Source organism: Pocillopora verrucosa, chromosome 11 (assembly GCF_036669915.1).
Source record: "Pocillopora verrucosa isolate sample1 chromosome 11, ASM3666991v2, whole genome shotgun sequence".
NCBI classification, from domain to species: domain Eukaryota; kingdom Metazoa; phylum Cnidaria; class Anthozoa; order Scleractinia; family Pocilloporidae; genus Pocillopora; species Pocillopora verrucosa.
The window spans coordinates 10,990,556-11,008,498 of NC_089322.1; the positions used below are offsets into that span (position 1 = coordinate 10,990,556).

Genomic DNA, 17,943 nt, shown 5'->3' on the forward strand with positions numbered 1-17,943 from the left:
TTGAGAGCAGTACACACATTGATAAGTTAGCCGAAAAAAAGAGGTAATAGTTCAGCGTGGTTTACTCCAGGAATGCTCTGTGAGTGAGACTTGGTATGGTTTGAATGGCAGAAACTCGCAAACTACCAACAGACTGGACTAATTCCAGGCTCTGAGCTGCGGGCTGAAAAGGAATTAAAATTCAGTTAATCACGCCTGTAAACCTGCTTTTCTCGCAATGCCTTGCAATAAAGATGAGCAAGAGCAGACCTTTCCTAAAGCACAGTGATACTGAAACTCTGCGGCTAAGCTAGGTTCTAACTCAACAAACCGACAGGTAACGTTCCGTGGAAACTAAGCAGATCATGACGCTTAACCACAGTCGAACGGGTCTAAATGCACCCTCAGTCCACCGCACTTTGTTATGTTCCTCAGAAACGCGTATGGAGAAACACCTTGCAGACGACGGCAACTAAACAAATTTCAAGAATCGTAGGAGTTATGTAGGCTTGTCATCCCTATTTTTTATTTCTTTGACGTTGTAAGTCGTGTATGACGTCTGATTGACGTGTTGTTTGGGAAATGAGCCCACGTGGTCCAAGAGCTGAAAGTTTATCTTTTTCCGAAACGATTCCGAACCCATCTCTGCCAGCGACAAGATATTTTAAACTATACTGTTGCTCTTCTCCATGCGAAACAATACGCAGAAATTGTCTAATCACCTTTTATTCAGTTTTGGAAGACGTGAGGTTATTCCAAGCGGTGATTCTCGTGGTAGATAGTTATCGTGGCGTGACGGATTAGTTCCCAGTCTCAAATCAAAAGAAAACAAGCAAAGACGCATGGGAAGTTGCGGTCGTTGACTGATCTTTTCAATAACTAATCATGGCAAGGAAAATTAAACCTGATAACTCATGGATCTTCAATTTGGATTCTAAACCAAAACCAGAGAAAACGCATAATTTTGACCTCTGTCGTCTTCGAGCATACTCATCTCAAACAGGTAAGATTATCGTAATTATTTCACGTAAAGACACACACTTAACAAACAGACTGTTTTAAAGCCTTGACTCCCTTAAGTTTTACACAAGTTGACTTAAGTTTAGAATACTCTAATTATGGCATTTCAAGTTTGTTTCTATGAGCTTAAACGTTCTTTTTCTCATGGTGGACAGAGGTACTACCTTGTGAATTGGTTGTGAATATTTAATGTATCAAAAAAAAGATTTGCGTTGCGTGACATGTTTTAAGTTCAGTGACAGAAATGGCTATTACCAGTGAACATACCAAAATATAGATTTCCTGATCAGTAATCAGGTCTTTTTGGCAAATCTTGATCTTCGTGGCTGAGTTCAGACGACGTTTTAATAATTTGAAAGACTGAAGCACGTTTTCTATTCTACTAAAAATCCCTCATAAACAGTTAGAAAGACAAAGTCAATATTTCAGCTCCAATGGCCAACCATTCATGAATATATATAAATTATGTTTGATGACGGGGGAGGGGCAAGAATTTCCATTTTTCAAAATCATTGAGCAAAAAGTTAGTTGTCACTGTAGATAGACTTCTACACTGATATTTATTGCCTGGTTATTTAATTATTACAAAGAAAGAGAGTTTTGTTTCTAAGCGTTGTAACAAGGAAAAAGAGGTTGGAGGGAAATATTGTTCAAGCGTTATACTTCGTGCTTGAATGAACAACAAAGGATTTATCCTGTTTTTGCTAAATGCAAATATTTGTTCGTTTCCAATTGTGCGTTTGAGATTACGTGGTATGAACAAGAAAACCTCAGAAATGTATGATTTCCTTAGATCCTCAATAAGAAAAATTAGGTTCATCTTGAAGTGATACATCTCGTCAAAGCGCCTCGACTGAAAGGCAACTTTAAATAGGAACACTTCTCCCTAAAAGTTGCCCTTCCCTACCCCTCCCCCCCCCCCGAAGACTTCCAGTAGTCCAATGGACTCGTATGATAAACCAAGTATACTGTATGCCGCTCTTGATTTAAACAATTTTGCCACGGATCGCGTTATTTTGTCCACACCTAACGCAATCGCTACGCTTTCGACACTGTGTAAATTTCGGCTCAGTCTTTGGTCACAAAAAAAATAACAGTAATCGAAATTCCTTCTGAAAACCTATAAGAGTATTCGATGATTGTTTGGTTTTGAATTGGGGGAATTTTTTGGGCTTGTGTTTTCCGAAAAATACGTGACTAGACATGGCCAGATGGTCGATAAGGCCCCATCAGGATTACCGGGATACGGGATGTTTGGGTAAAAAATTATAGGGATACGAGACACTTGAGGAAAAACTTAGAGGGATACGGGCTTCGGGGATATCGAAGTAAAAAATTGGGGATACAAACTACAGGAATTAACGGGATACGGGATATTATGGCCAAAATTAATGGAATACAGGATACTCAGACCTCCCTCATGGGGCCTCGTTGATTTGACACGATCTCCTATAATATAGTTCTAACTGGCTAAGAGATCATTGAAAGGATTTTGTGTCAAGGGTAAAGGTTTTAAGATCTCTGCACAATTCCACCCAAACATATTTTAAGTGCTCCCCTCTTCTTTGGTGCAATACCAGCATCACGTTAAACAAACAAACAACCTAACAAACAACACATAAAGAGGAGACATGGTGAACACAGACCTCGTCAATGACATAAACTAAAAATGATGATAGGGCTTGGGTTCTACTTTGGGTTTCGACTTCCGTCAGATTCATCTTGGCCACTAGCTTAAATTTCCCATGTGATCAGTGACCGAAGCGACACATAAGTTCGGGAAAAGCATTATGACTTCGAACAGGTGGAATCATCCATTCTGCTGACGGGTCTCCTTGTGAGGTTAAAATTACGAAAGGGAAAACCTGATGTTACAAAAATCTTCTAATATTTAGTAACTAAAATTTCACGCAGTGCAGATAAGAGTCATAAAACAGACATTGTAGTTTTCGCAATCTTTGTACAGCTTTATCTTTATTTCATACGAAGTTGTTGTTCATCACGTGAACCAAGATTGCGTGACAAACCTGGGTGGATTTTTCCGTTTTAGATTGTCTACCCACGTAAACTCTTCTTCCAATGCCCTTCATTTCTTTGAAACGATGCATTTGAAAATTAAAATAAAAGTCAACGACTGAAGCAATCAAAAACATGTCGAGAAGTATTTGTTCAAAGTACAGACTTGCCATTTTTCCAGGGTAACAAATCATGTGGTAATTTGCGCATGATCATTATTACGTAAACACCAAGGTGTTCTGACAGTGCCCCAGAGGACCCAAAGGTCTGCAGAAAGTTGTAAATCTTAGAAAATTAGAATTTTAAAACTAAAAACGTTGTAATCATTCCTTTTTTTATAAATTTCGCCAGATCCAGAGGATAGTTCAGCAGTGATGAACGAAGAAACGTTACTAGTTGTATTCGGAGCTTCGGTAAGTGACAGGTTTGACTTTCGCTTCTATCTATCTTTCCAAGTTGCACGGTGGAACATTTCTATTTGTTACCAATATAATGTGCCGCTTAAAAATCTTTTTCTATCTCCTGGCTTCGAAATCCTTTCTGCTAATGAACAAATGCGTTCATTTTGAAACAGCTCACAACTTCAATCGTTCGTGCAGAAAATCGAACAAATTTACACATGCAAATATTGCAAGTTAGGTCTAAGTAGTTTCACTTCATGTTTGGAAGTTCACAGATTGAAATTTAATATTATGATTACAGGGTTCGAACGCAAGGCTGGAATTTTGTATCTGTCAGTCTCAATGCCATTTTACATCAGTCGAAGTTAAAGAGCTGTTTATTTGCGATTAAAGATTTTGTAAGGAATTTGCATTAACATGCTAATCGGACACTAATGTGATAGCAAGAATTTTGAAGATGTAGGTCGCCCATCATGTTTGTGAAACTATCAAAGTAATACTTCCTCAGTATTTCTCATAACTTATCATTACAGGGAGACCTTGCCAAGAAAAAGATTTACCCCACCTTATGGTAATACAAAGTTTTGTTGATAAATCTTTTGTAAGCAAATATTGGATGACTTACTAGTCAACAATTCTATTAAATCTGAAAAGTCACGCAATAGTCAGTGATGATGTGATACAAATGTCACTCTTCCAGCCAGATTCTTATTGTAATAAAAGTTGAAAACTTAGATTAAAACTTTTTTCATTTGAGTTTTCATTTCCAAATTAAAAAGACTGTGTAAATAAAAAAAGAAAGAAAAATTTTCAACCAGGAATTTGTTATAACAATTGATATCAATAGGAAAATCTTTATTTCATAGTGGCATGTGTTATGTTAAATGTTTTTGCTTTTTGATACTCTCCCATGGCATTATACTTAAATCAAATTGATCCCATCTAACCTCATTGCAAGGGCTAGGGAGACATTAGTCATCACAGACATGAAAAAGCTGATAGAGATTACAATAAATTATCTCTTACTAAGTATTTTTTAACGAAGTATCATGATGCTTAAAGACTTTTGAAGGGAACATGTTGAACTGGTGTTGTGAAATTGATGCTAGATGATAGGTTTTTATTCCATTTAAAGTCTGATATATCTCTTAAGTGAGTTCACTTATTGTACATATAACTGACAAGTAAGTGATTGTTTGGTGGAGAAAAAAAATGGAAGTTATATCTTGTGGCAAGGTCTGCGTTTGATCTTTCAATAAGTGCACATTTTTGCTATTACAATTAAGCTATGCCATTTATCTTACTAGGTATCTGTACAAAGATGATCTCATTCCAAAAAACACTAAAATAATTGGGTATGCTCGTTCAGATCTGACTGTTGACAAATTACGAGCCAAAATTGAGCCTTTCATGAAGGTGAGTTCTTTTCCTCTGGCTAAGAGTAGAAAATTAACCTCTGGTGGAGTATTTTAACTCAGAGGATCAACCAGTAAATTTCCTGTTCTAATATTTAGAGATAGAGGACAGTTCTTAGATGTAAGGAAGAGGTGTGGGTCGCCCATTTTTATACAGTATCATAAACCCAAAGTAAAGTAATCACTGTGGCCAATCAGAACCAAGGAAAGATCAACAGGAGTAAAGGAACTCAATGTGAATTCATATAAGCATGGAAAAACCCTAATGATCCAGTCAAATTTGTTTTAGTTTTCCACTTGCTTGATTGACAGGGCAGCATAACTTTTTTACTACTGTGAAATCAAAGAGAAGCAAACCAATGATAAGTACATTTCTCTCTCATTTATTGAACATTTTCTTCTGTAAGCTAAACAAATTTGTCATAAATTATTTCTTTTTAGCTTAAAGATGGAGAGAATGAAAAATTGTCAGAATTCTACAAGAGATGCTACTATGTGAAAGGTCCTTACAATGAGGCTTCAGGTTTTAAAAGTCTGAATGCAGAGCTTGAGAAACTTGGAGAAGGGAAGGATGTTGTCAACAGGCTGTTTTATCTTGCACTTCCTCCTTCTGTTTTCATGGACACATCAGAGAACATCAAGAAGTACTGCATGGGCTCAAAGTATGTTATAGTTTGATGAATAGTGTACATGGTGGTTTGGATTTCTCCTTGGTTTAAACTCTTTCACTCTAGTTTCGTTTGAATTTTTTTCTCTGTTTGTTATTGTGATGATGAGTTCAGGACAAGGAGAAATAAAAATCAAACAAGTCTGTACAATTTGAAATGTAGAAAAAAATTTAAATCACATTTAATTCAGTCATGTAGTTGGTCCACTCTCTCCCACAAACTTTCCACTATGGGAAAAAGACTTAAATGACCAAATTTAAAAATTCAATAATTTTCATCTCACAATTTTTCATTCAATAAAGCAATTAGTAAGTCAAAGCAAGTTTAGAAAGGGTAATTCTTAATAATCTTATATAATTCCACTTTTTCCACTCACATTAATTTTTTAGTTCCATTCACTTCAGGTCAATACCAGGTGTCTGCTTAGAATCATGTAAATGACCTCAGAATTGAGAGTAATTTTTAGCATTAAGGTTGCACTCCTGTATCAAAGTTTTTCAGATCCTTAATTTTACAAATTAAATGACCAAGATGTAATGAGATGTATGCATAATGATTTTGCCAATGATGGGTCTGGACAGCTTTCAGTTGTCCTGGTTAAACTTGCTGTATTACTCCCACAGTGCCCCCCTTCACCCAAGAGTTCTAAGTAGGTAGCACATAATGGCCAGGGAAGATTGATGAATTACAGGAAAACCATGCAAATAACCAGCAGAAGTAGCAATATCCTCAGTTTTTTCATGTGGCAAAAACAGGATAAGCTTGAAATAAAGGTTCCCCTTGCAATATAATAGGAACTTCTTCAGAAAGAGTAGCTATACTCCTATTAATATTAGCTTCTTGATTAAAAAATCAGGATAAGCTTGAAACAGAGCAATAGAATAGGATTCCCATCCTTAGTGAGTAGTGGCACATTTGGTTTCTTCTTGTTTCAATAATCAGGATAAGCATCTATCACTATATTTGTCAAAGTTTTAGATGTGCAAAATCTACTTTGAAGTTCATAACTAAGATTGGACTTGTGTATGGTTTGTACAGGGGTTGGAATCGGGTGGTGATAGAAAAACCCTTTGGCAAGGATTCTGACAGCTCTGCTGAGTTGTCCAATCATCTAGCGTCACTGTTTCCTGAGGACTCCATGTATCGTATAGATCATTATCTTGGAAAAGAAATGGTACAGAACCTGATGGTGCTGCGGTAGGACTTATTTCCCTTTACTCTTCTTGCTTTCAAATTTTAAGGATGGCTCTTTGAATTAACCTCCAACAAGAGTCTTATGTCAATAGATAGATACAGTCATTGAACACACTAGTTGTTAATGGTCAAGATTGTAAAGGGAGATCTTAAAACAAATTAGGTCTGTTATGATGTTGTGTTTGCCCTTTCTTCTGCCTTGCCACAAGTAATGAAGGTAACTGTGTTAACACGAGCTATAATGGTTATTAACAAGGCAATTTATGGTTAGTTAATGATTGATACTCTTCTAATGAAACTGTTTTTTAACTATTTAAACCCTGAGAGTGACCAGCATCTCAATTCTCCTTACAGTAATACAGCTGAATCATTCATCAAGATCATGAGAATAAAGGAAATGATCCCCAACTAAACTTTGATGACAAACAAATTCTCTTTGTCAGTACTGAAGGAAATGTATAGAGAAGATTTTGGAGAATATGGATACTGATATTAGGGTGTAATGGGTTTATGATTGGCAGAGAAAACCATTAGCAACACACAAATTTAGTACCAGTGATATTCTATTTCTGAGGTTAGGTGGCAAATTGAAAGTAACAATAGTTCAAGTGACTCCCTTATAAACAATTTCTTCATATTAGATTTGGTAACCGAATTTTTGGTCCAGTGTGGTGTAGAGAGAGTGTCAAAAGTGTCATCATTACATTCAAAGAACCCATTGGAACTTATGGGCGAGGAGGCTACTTTGATGAATATGGAATCATAAGGTAATTTGTAGCAATTTACTCTGACCAGTACAGTGAGTATAATTACCAAAATGTGGAATAGTAGTGTTTCTCCAGCTTTATAGGAACTTAAAGTAAATGATTAAATGACGCCACAATTGCTGAATAAAATTCAAGTCTTATAATCAACCATCTCACCATTACTGTAGTGTTTCATCACCAAAAGATTAGCATACCAACTCATGTTTTAAGTTTGAGAGAGGGGTTTCTTTGAATTTGAAAAAGGATTAGGCACTTAACAACTGAGTGAAAACTAATTTGAATTACATTGCCTTGTTTTTCATCTCTTCAATTTTAAATTGTTAGGTGCTGAACTTTGCCTCTGCAGAACCTGCAACTTCTATCCATCTTTATTTAACTGAGTAACCTGCCATTGATAAGTGTAAATGACAATTACCAGTGTATGATAATTAATAGCATGGAGCCTCCTTTAGTTTGGAGTCAAAGAGGGAATTTCTTTTTCTTTTGCAAGTTTGAGGTTTGACTTCTGATTAATACAAACTGTGCATGCCTCTTGCAGAGATGTGATGCAGAATCATCTCTTACAGGTTCTTTGTTTGGTTGCCATGGAAAAACCAGCCAGTAAACGAGCGGAAGATCTTCGAAATGAGAAGGTGAGTACAATTGTGTGAACTGTTCAGTCACCTTTATTCCAACAAATTCTTACTCTTTTTTTAATCCAGAAACAATTTTTTTTCCTGCAGAAACCAGTAGACATCCCTGTATACTTTTATTGTTCTTTCAAACTTTAAATTTTTTATAAACAATTTACAATTCATGGGGCATGTGAGGTACAGTCAGCTTAGCACAGATGATCAGAGTTATTGCCTCCCCATACGTGAGATTGCTGATTCAAAGCAGGGTGACCCCCTTTTACCCCTACCCCCCCCTTTCCTGTTCTCCACAGGAAAGGGAGGGCTTTTGTTAGGTTACACTTGTTGACTAATCCTGTCATTTTACTCATTCAGGTTAAAGTTCTGAAGTCCATAAGCCCAATTGAATTAGAAAACACTGTGCTTGGTCAGTATATTGGAAATCCTGATGCAGAAGGTGATGGAAAATTTGGTTATCTTGATGATCCAACTGTACCAAAAGGATCCATCACACCAACCTTTGCAACCTCTGTCATGTACATACGCAACGAAAAATGGGATGGTAAGTTAAAGGTGCTCACTGAGGCAAGTGAATTGAGGGATCTAAACACAATTCAAGAAAGAGTTGAAACCCAGCATTATGACTGTCTTGCAGTGTCACTGTTCAGTAATGTTGTTGATTATAGTGACTGATATTTCAGTAACCTTGGCTTAAGTCATCATTAGAGTCAAGTGAGTAGTTCTCTGTTAGTCACATGTTAGTCACATGTTAGTCACATGTTAGTCACATGTTCCAAGTCCACTTAAAGTAATTGTTTTATGAATCCATTTCAATAAACCAAGCAAATGACATTCAAGTGACACACAACTCCCAGACTCAAATGATGACACTTATCCATCTCACTGATATACAAAAGTCCTATTCAGACAGAAGCAGAACTGAGACTAATCTTCCCATGATCAAACTTTTAGCTCTAGCACTAACTTTAAGTACAAGTTAAGAGCTACACATGTTTCAGTGTTAAGAAGTGGTAGGCAGGAAGACGACAAATTAATCAAGTATTGATAGAATCAGCCAAAGTACTTCAATTGTGATATTTTTTACTGTACTTTTTGTTCATTCATGTCTACAGGTGTTCCATTTATTCTCAAATGTGGCAAAGGTATTTTTCAATAATTATAATTTTATACATGTCTGATTATAGATTAATATAATTATTGGTACATATCAAATTGTCGATACATTGTAATTTTAAGTCTGAATGATTTCAGATTTTATATCTGACAATAAAAAGCATTTTTGTCTCATTTACGTAGAAGTAAATACAAAATATTAGTCTCATGTTTGTGTTGATTTAAGCCTCTATGGACTCAACAAATTTAAATACAAGTTTATTTAATAATATTCAAAACAAATTGAGTTAGTTTTATTTACTCTTGAGAATTATTATCAGAAGCAATCATCAGCCTCTATGGACTTAACACAATTAAATACAAGTTTACTTATTTAATAATATTCAAAATAAAATTAGTTAAAGTTTTAATTTAATTTTAAGAATTGTTGTCAGAAGCAATCATTAGCTGTTACACTAAAAAATCACCATCTACTTCTCATTCTCTAGCTCTGAATGAGCGTAAGGCAGAGGTCCGCATTCAGTTCATTGACACACCTGGAGATATCTTTGAAGGAGGATGCAAGAGGAATGAGTTAGTGGTCAGACTTCAGCCAAATGAGGTATGCAGAAATTTCCCATTTTTATTAATAAAAAATAGTGTTCCCATGGTATCAATTTTAAATTTGTGAAAATGTTCAGTAATAATAATGATAATGATAATGATAATGATAATAATAATAATAATAATAATAATGATAATAATAATAACAATAATATCTCACTGATTGTGGGTGGATATAACTGTGATGACAATATCCTCACATGTAAAAGATGTGAACAATGCATCAATCAATTGGAAAATTCAACTTCCCCCTACCCTTCCCCCCCAGACATTTGAACTTTCAAGGATTAGTCTTTTTTAACTTCTGCCCCCCCCCCCCAAAAAAAAAGAAAAAGAGTAGTGCTCAAATATCACATCCAAGTGCATTGAAACAATTGTTTGTTTTTAGTGAAGGAAATATTTTTGTTGTATTTTACAGGCTGTTTATGTCAAGTTGATGATTAAGGAAGCAGGAATGTCCTTTGAACCAAAAGAATCAGAGTTGGACTTAACATATTCTGACAGATACACAGTATGTTTTTTCTATCTGTCAGAATTAGCTTCTTTTTTGCGGTGTGGTTGTAGCTTTTTCAGCTACTTAAAAGTTTGTTCTTTCTATCATGTAAATCCCAATGAATAACAATTTTTCAGGCATTTGTGTCAGCTAATAGTATTCTTCAAACATTGCACAACATTTGAATACTTAACACTTTTGTTTTTACTTAACAGAATGTGAAGATGCCTGATGCCTATGAGAGACTTATTCTTGATGTGTTTTCTGGAAATCAAGCTCATTTTGTCAGAAGGTACAAACAAATCAGACTGTTGGGTTTATCTCAATGGTTGTAGACCACAATACAATTGATAACAAGTTGTATCATGCTGTTCACTATGTACTTTTTCAAGAACAAGTTAGTGTGAGAGGTGATTGGGACAAGTTGCTACAAAAGCTTCCTTATATTTGACACAGAGAATTTTGAGAAATATTTGTTTTTCCAATGGAATTTGGTCACCACAATCAGTTGCACAAATGAAAACTTGTTAGAGGTCGTGCAACTGATTGCAGCAATGTTTAACTCTGTCTTAAGAACAAAGGTTTTTCTTACAAATCTCCTTGCCATGGGGAGCAAAGTTTTGCTGCCATTTGTTTCAGTAAAGTTTTGCAGTAAATTCTTGCATCATGTGTCTTGGTCTGAAAACTTAGGAACTGTTTAATTCTTTTATATTGCTATAATTTTATTGTGATTTTCTCTACATATAATAAGTTAGTAATTTTATGGGTCACACATTTTTTTATTTCCAGTGATGAGCTTGCCGAGGCCTGGAGAATTTTTACCCCTATTCTCCATCAGATTGAAAAGGAGAATGTAAAACCAATTCCTTATCAGTTTGGAAGGTATTAACTCTTGTTAATAATGGACATGTGCTAAACAAGTTCAGTTATAGCAGTCAAGCACTTTCAATGATCAATTAAAATGAATAACAGCCAATCGTTAACAAAATGACCCTAAGTTTGTCAACGTAACAGTTGGTAGAGGAAGGTCAATCACTTTGTCATGGTTAGTATGTCACTGTTAGATACACTGGGACTGTATCACTGATAACTCAATATTGAAAACACCCAATCATGCAACTAAATTTGAAGACATGAACAGATTTCTCCTCTAATTTGAAATAAATTTAATTACTTATAAATTTTCCTAGGCAACAAATTGTACTCAATTTGTTTAGTCTTTAAGAAATTTACAGATACTTGTCCTTGTTCATTCCAAATTGCTCTAGAAATTATTTGACCTCCTACACAAAGCTGACAAGATCCTCAGTCAAACTGTATCACTCACACAGTGTGGCTTAGTCATATTTGGATTCTAGGGATTGTTGCTTTCACTTGCATTTAAGGTCAACTTAGTTCAAGGTTAAATCTTTCTTACTGATAGTTAAACCCACTTATGTATACTGATTGTTACCAAAGATGAAAGTCAGGCAAGAAAACACTCCCTACAGAAGGCCCAGAAGTCGTGGTCATATAGACTGAGGCACATGAAAACTGCACATTTCCTTTAAAAATTGATTTTTTTTTAAACCCAGGACCCCCAAGAATCATAAGCATCAAATTTCTCCTTACAGTATTATCCCTAAATCAAACAGTAAGATCATAAGAATAAAGGAAATGATAGCAAACTCAAGTTCTTGATTAAAAAAGTTGAAAAGATGAAAGTCAGGCAAGAAAACACTCCTTATAGGAGGCCCAGAAGTCATGGTCATATAGAGGCACATGAAAAACCACACAGTTCCTTTAAAAATTTATTTTTTTTTAAACCCAGGACCCCCCATAATCATAAGATCAAATTTCTCCTTACAGTACTATCCCTGAATCAAACAGTAAGATCAGAAGAATAAAGGAATGATAGCAAACTCAAGCTCTTGATTTTTTGACAAATTCTTCTCATTAATAACATTCAAAATGCACAGAGAACTTGCATACTGATCTTACAGTGTGTGTAAAGGGCTAGAAACTCAGTACGACTGTGTATAAGAAGTTCAACTTATTTTGCATAAATCTTAATTTTTCATTTTTATATAGGCAAACATGCACATCCACTAATCATGAGGTAAATTGTCTTCAGTTTGATGTGCCCGTTGATGGCAGTCATTGAGATTTTTTTTTTCTTTCTTTCTTTTTGTTTTGTTTTGTTTTGTTTTTTTGGACAGCCGAGGACCATTAGAATCTGATACTCTTATCAAAGACAGTGGATTTCTTTACAGTGGAACATATAAGTGGGAAAAGAAAGCTAAAAAGTAGATCATTACTTTAAAACTCAGGTATGACTGCCATGATTTTATTCAATATTGGATTTTTACAGTTTGTGTAAATAACAAAAGCCTCAAATCAGCTGTAGCAGGATCAAACTGCAAGATTTTACCTGTCTGATTACCAGTTGCTGGCAATTGAACAATTAAACAGCTGATGAAAATTACACTTTAACCCTTTAACCCCTTAGTGTGACTAGCATCTAATTTCTCCTTGCAGTATCACCCCTGAATTATGCAGTATGGTCAAGAGAATAAAGTAATTGATCACAAACTAAAGTTGCTCTTGATTGTAAAACAAATTCTCCCTAGGAAATGCCTAGAGAACAGTATGGAGAATATGCAAACTGATGTTGGGTGTAAAGGGTTAAATGTTACAAGCCAAATTATTACTCAGAAAATGCCAATCAATCAAAACGCCTGGAAAACTCTTGGGCACCCTGCTCCTAGAGCTTAAGCTTAAGAACAAATTAACCAATGACATTGATCTGGTGAGAAAAAGGGTTTTCTGAAGCCACTTTCCAACCAGAGTGATGGGACCAATCAGTTTTTTATTCTTTGTTTATATGTAGAACACTGAAGTGTGAAATTTTTGCTAATTTGCAGGTTAACTCTTTTCAGTTGATAATCAACATGAAAGTTGCAGTTGTTTCTCCTGTTGCTGATCAATTAGCGGAATTTGAAAATGACAGTTTGTCACAACTTTTATATTAACTCACTCATTGCGTAACTTAACCTAAATTTCTTATTACAATCCTTTTCTTGCCACTTTCACTTAAATGATTTGTTTCATACTTCAGTTGTCTCCAGCTTTTGAGAGGTGGTCACTATTTAGCTAGTATTAGTTTCAGTTGTGTCTCTTTGTATTTGTTTTTGTATGACACTTTTTTCTCTGAGAAATATGAAGTAGAAGTAGTCTACCCTTTGTTGCCTTACAACATATCAAGTCATCCATCTGCAAGATGAATATTTCCACATTTTCAGGGAATTATATGTGGTCAGTGTGCTTTTTTTTTTCACCCCGTTTGAACTGATGCACAGGTGAAACAAACTAGGACTGTTATTTGGGCAGTTTTCCCAGCATGTAGGGTTCTGTTGGACCATAGGTTTTTTTTAATACAAATGCGTATATGTGGTACAGCTGAAAGTCATACCAAAACACTAATGTCAAAATATTTGGCTTTGTTTTTTTCAAGAGTCCAAGGGTAATTGCATAGATCTCTATTTAAATGTTCAAAGGTGAATCACTTTACATACTTTTCCCCTTAAGTATGAACATAGTTTGACTTGCCCTGCAATAAGCAGACATGATACATACTGGTACATGTTTTACAAGGTTAACTGTAAGATATAAAAATGTACTATTTCAACAACAGGCGACTTCTAGGTAGAGTTTTCCCTTGTATTTGGTTTGAATTAATTTTAGATATCATAAGAATTAATAATGTTGCAGCCATCAAGAGTCCTGCTCAAAGCATTCATTTTAGTTACAAAAGCTGCTTCATAAGGTCAAAACCTAGCACATTTGTAATGCTAGCTATTATTCAAAGACTTAGTGTGGTAACTTAGGCTTAAGTAAATAATGTTTGATTCCCTTCTCAGAGAGAGAAGAGAGAGAAGAAATAATAAAATGTGCCTTACTTCGTTGTCTGTTACTATTAATAGTTATTTTGCACATTGTTTTCACTATGAAAAGTCCATGACCACATAAAGTACATGTACTCTTAAATAACAAGAAAGAAATGACAGTTTGCCAACTTTACCATGTGGTTGCTAAAACATGACTGTTTATGGTGTAATTTCAACACAAGTGAGAAGCACACCATGGTAACTTCCATTACCTCAAAATTCCTGCTGTGTGAAACTGCAAAAATGTTTAAGATACATTTACCATGTTTTTCAGTTGTTGAGGCAAACACTAAAGTAAAACACAGACATGAGTCCTGCCAACACATATGTGGTTTGTATCCTTGCCACTTGAAACCTATTTTTTCAGTACACAATTCCAAGCAAAACGGCTCATTAATAACAACAAGATAATGGCAGCTGGCAAGTACTTAACAGTAATTTACCTATTAGGTAGAGTGTTTGTTAAGCACATGGAGCACCTTTGTAATGCTGTGAGGTCAATTTGACTGGGTAATTACCCAATATAAATCAACCTATCCTGCTGGTGTTGCAATAAACTCTCTCTCCAAAAAAATGGCTATCAGTTGATATCCAAGAAGGTTACGATTCTTCCAAGGGAGGACCAAATGCTTCAATTGGTTTTCTGTAACCAGAGTCAAATGGTCAAGGAAACCATTTGCACAGACTCTCAATGTCTTAGCTTCAGGGGATGATATTGTTCTGTAGGAATGAAAAGTGCTGGTCCACACAAACAGTATCATGTCTTCCTGTAGGAAGTCTATTTTTACAGGCCTTTTTTCCCCTAAATTACCAGCACAGAGAAAGAACAAACTGCAAGGGATTTGTTGAATCTTAATGCAAAGGGGTGGGGAGTGGAATATGACAAAGAGACAATCACTATCTGTGTTCATGGTAGTCCATTTGATCACCTAAAGAAGAGGGCTTTAAATAAACCAAACCTTAGAGTATACCTGCCTGCATCCTGGTTGGTAGGATGACGTAGACTAACAATTATTTTTACACAGAAAGGTAAAATAATCCTAAAACTCTCTACAGTTGTCAGTCCAATTCATTAACTGTAAGCTGGTTATATTCTAATATATGAATAATTGTTGATTATCTCGTCATACAGCCGCTTACGATGTGGATCAATAAGAGGAACGATAGTGATTGGTTACTTATTGTGTAATTCACGAATTAGAAAATCCCCATCCTTTTTAACTTTAATATCTTGTAGCAACTTGATAAAGCTTGATAAAAACGTAACTATGTTACAAACAGCGGTTGTATCAAAAACAAAGACCGAAGATCTGAAAATGAATACGTATCGCGACTAAATCACTATTAGAGGGATTAAAACCGGAGCTAGACGTTTCTGGCAAGAATCATAACAAGATCATGTCAAATAAAGAAAATAAAGGAGTCCTCAGTATCAAGTCTTAGCTTTCGAGGGTTTTCAATTACGCTACAACCTCCAAACAGCTGAGGTTGATCCAAAGGTCCACTTCCTTTCCGGAAAAGAGCTTTCAAAAGTAATGCACAGTGAAACAAGTTACATACACAGATGGAAAAGAGCTACAATTTGCAACACTTACCACGTATAACAACATTGTCTTTCACTGTTAGCTGTTTCTTGGCTCCGCCACGTTTTGGTTCCGGATCGACGGAGAGAGAATTGCGAACAATTTGCCGCCTCAGGACTCGGTCGAAAAAGGCACAGTAAGTTCCCTGAATGTAAAAACGATTAAGAAATTCATTGAAAAACAAATTTCAAACCAAACAAAACGGCAAGTTCCTACTATAACTTGAAATATAAAAACCCTCACAAACTCACAGCTTCAATTCCGCCATCTTGTCCCGGTGAGGCAATGACCGTGGGCTCAGCCGTAAACGCGAAGAGCTCCTCGTTGCTTCTGGCTGGTCACGCGAATTTTCCCCAGCAAAATGCAACCATTGATAACTGTGAACGGATTTTCCTTGTTACTTAGCACTAGACACCCCCAGTTGATAATGCGTGGGTAAGTAACTATATAAACCTCTTTTAGTTCAATTTTGTAAGGTGGTTTTTTGTTCAATCGAGGGAAAAGTGTGCTCCAGACCCACATTACTTAAACCATTGCAAAGTTGGTTTTCAAGTGTTCGACAAAATTTGACCACGGATGCCACCAACTTGAATCTTACTTAGCAACCTTGTCGCCCTCTTGTGTTTGTTGGAAAAATAGTACTCCCACTCCCTATTTTTCAAATAGAGTATTATTTTTTGTATTCCTAAAAGGAGACCTAATCTTGATTTGTGCTCTTTAAAAAAAAAATACAATTTTGGCAATAAAGGGTTTCATAAAATGTAACTTTAAACTTCAAGCTGGCAAAGTGATAATCTCAAATTAGTGCTGGACCAGACACTAAGAAAAGGGTTTCTAATGTATTATGAATGACATTTGTCCATCAATACTGGGCAAATACTATGCTTACAACAGTGCTTAAAGGTAATAGATTTTGAGCTGAGAGTCCCCCCTTTTTGTATGGATGTTTCGTACTTACATATGAACCACAAGTGATTCCAGTTCTTTGTAGTCAAAATATTGATGATAATGATAGTCCTGATGAGATATCTTCAGGCAAAACACAAATACATTTACACATACTTATTGAGTTTCAAATAGTTAAGCTCCTCAAAGAAGATGAATTTAGAGAGATTTTACCATGATTTTTTTACTTACAATATGATATAATATTTGATCTAATTGAAGTATTAAATAGGCTTCATTAAGAAAACCCATTTAATATTTCTTCTGACATTAAATTTCTTGGACTGTTTTCAAAAATGATACAGAGTAACATTTCCTTCTGTTGAAAATAGCTACAAAAATGATAAATTCAGTGCTGAAAATGAACCCTTACTCTTGATAAAAAATCACTATGATTTTATTTGGTAATTTAGGCTAAGAATTAAAAATAACCAACAGGAAGTAACAAACAGGAGTCTGTGGCAATGGAAGTAATTTTGAAGCTTGAGTCAAACTTGCTTACCTGCTATGAATTAATTTTTCGGTTATTAGTTGTGGCAGTTACATCATCAGCTACATCAAATGTGAGGGTGATAGTCTATTTGTTGCCATTCAGTTACTTTTAGAATTGTTATAGCATAAAGATGATGAAATATATCGAGAATTATTTTTTGGGTAGGTGATTTTTACTTAAATTTGAGATTTTTTCCGTTTGTCATGTGTAAAAGTATCAATTCAATTATCATAAAAAATTGTGAAAAACGTTCTTTTTCTTCCAATGTAATTTTTGACGATTGTCAACCGAAATAATTCTCACACGATATGCTATAATAGGTCATCAGCTGTAATGAAAATTGACGTTTTAATTCTATTTCCGCCATTTGCTTTCTGATAAAACACATAAAACTTATTGTCATAAATCTCTAAAATCCTTTGTGCATCAGCTGCTTCGTACGTAGTTCATCAGGATTAATTAAGTATAGTCCGACGAAAGGTAGTCAGACCTACCTATTTTTAACAAGTTAATACGTGAAACACAGTTTCAAAATTGAGATCATGATACAGTTAAGACTGTTCATTTTTTTTCTTAGAAGATGAAGTTCCTCGTCGAAAACAAAGAACCCTTCACCACACGTCCGACCTATGAACGTCACAACGAACTGGTTTGTTCACGTCTTGTGGTTTCCCAAGACGCCACGGGAAAGCGCG

General features: G+C 35.4%; 1 protein-coding gene across 2 annotated transcripts; it reads left to right on the forward strand.

The window, feature by feature from the left end:
• The first annotated feature begins 809 nt into the window (after nucleotides 1–809).
• Nucleotides 810–13,458, forward strand: LOC131768621 (glucose-6-phosphate 1-dehydrogenase-like). 2 transcript variants are annotated; one of them, XM_059084342.2, is made up of 16 exons: nucleotides 810–982; nucleotides 3,367–3,428; nucleotides 3,950–3,987; nucleotides 4,724–4,832; nucleotides 5,273–5,493; nucleotides 6,538–6,696; nucleotides 7,335–7,460; nucleotides 7,999–8,092; nucleotides 8,447–8,633; nucleotides 9,205–9,234; nucleotides 9,694–9,806; nucleotides 10,227–10,319; nucleotides 10,517–10,593; nucleotides 11,091–11,183; nucleotides 12,500–12,610; nucleotides 13,205–13,458. In XM_059084342.2, the coding sequence occupies exons 1-15, from the start codon at nucleotides 865–867 to the stop codon at nucleotides 12,588–12,590; spliced, it is 1,611 nt and encodes a 536-aa protein (XP_058940325.1). In that variant the 5' UTR covers nucleotides 810–864; the 3' UTR covers nucleotides 12,591–12,610; nucleotides 13,205–13,458. The 2 variants fall into 2 exon arrangements, with proteins under 2 accessions (XP_058940325.1, XP_058940326.1); XM_059084343.2 differs by lacking the exon at nucleotides 810–982 and adding an exon at nucleotides 3,225–3,280 and having other exon boundaries at nucleotides 13,205–13,457.
• Nucleotides 13,459–17,943: the final 4,485 nt, after the last annotated feature.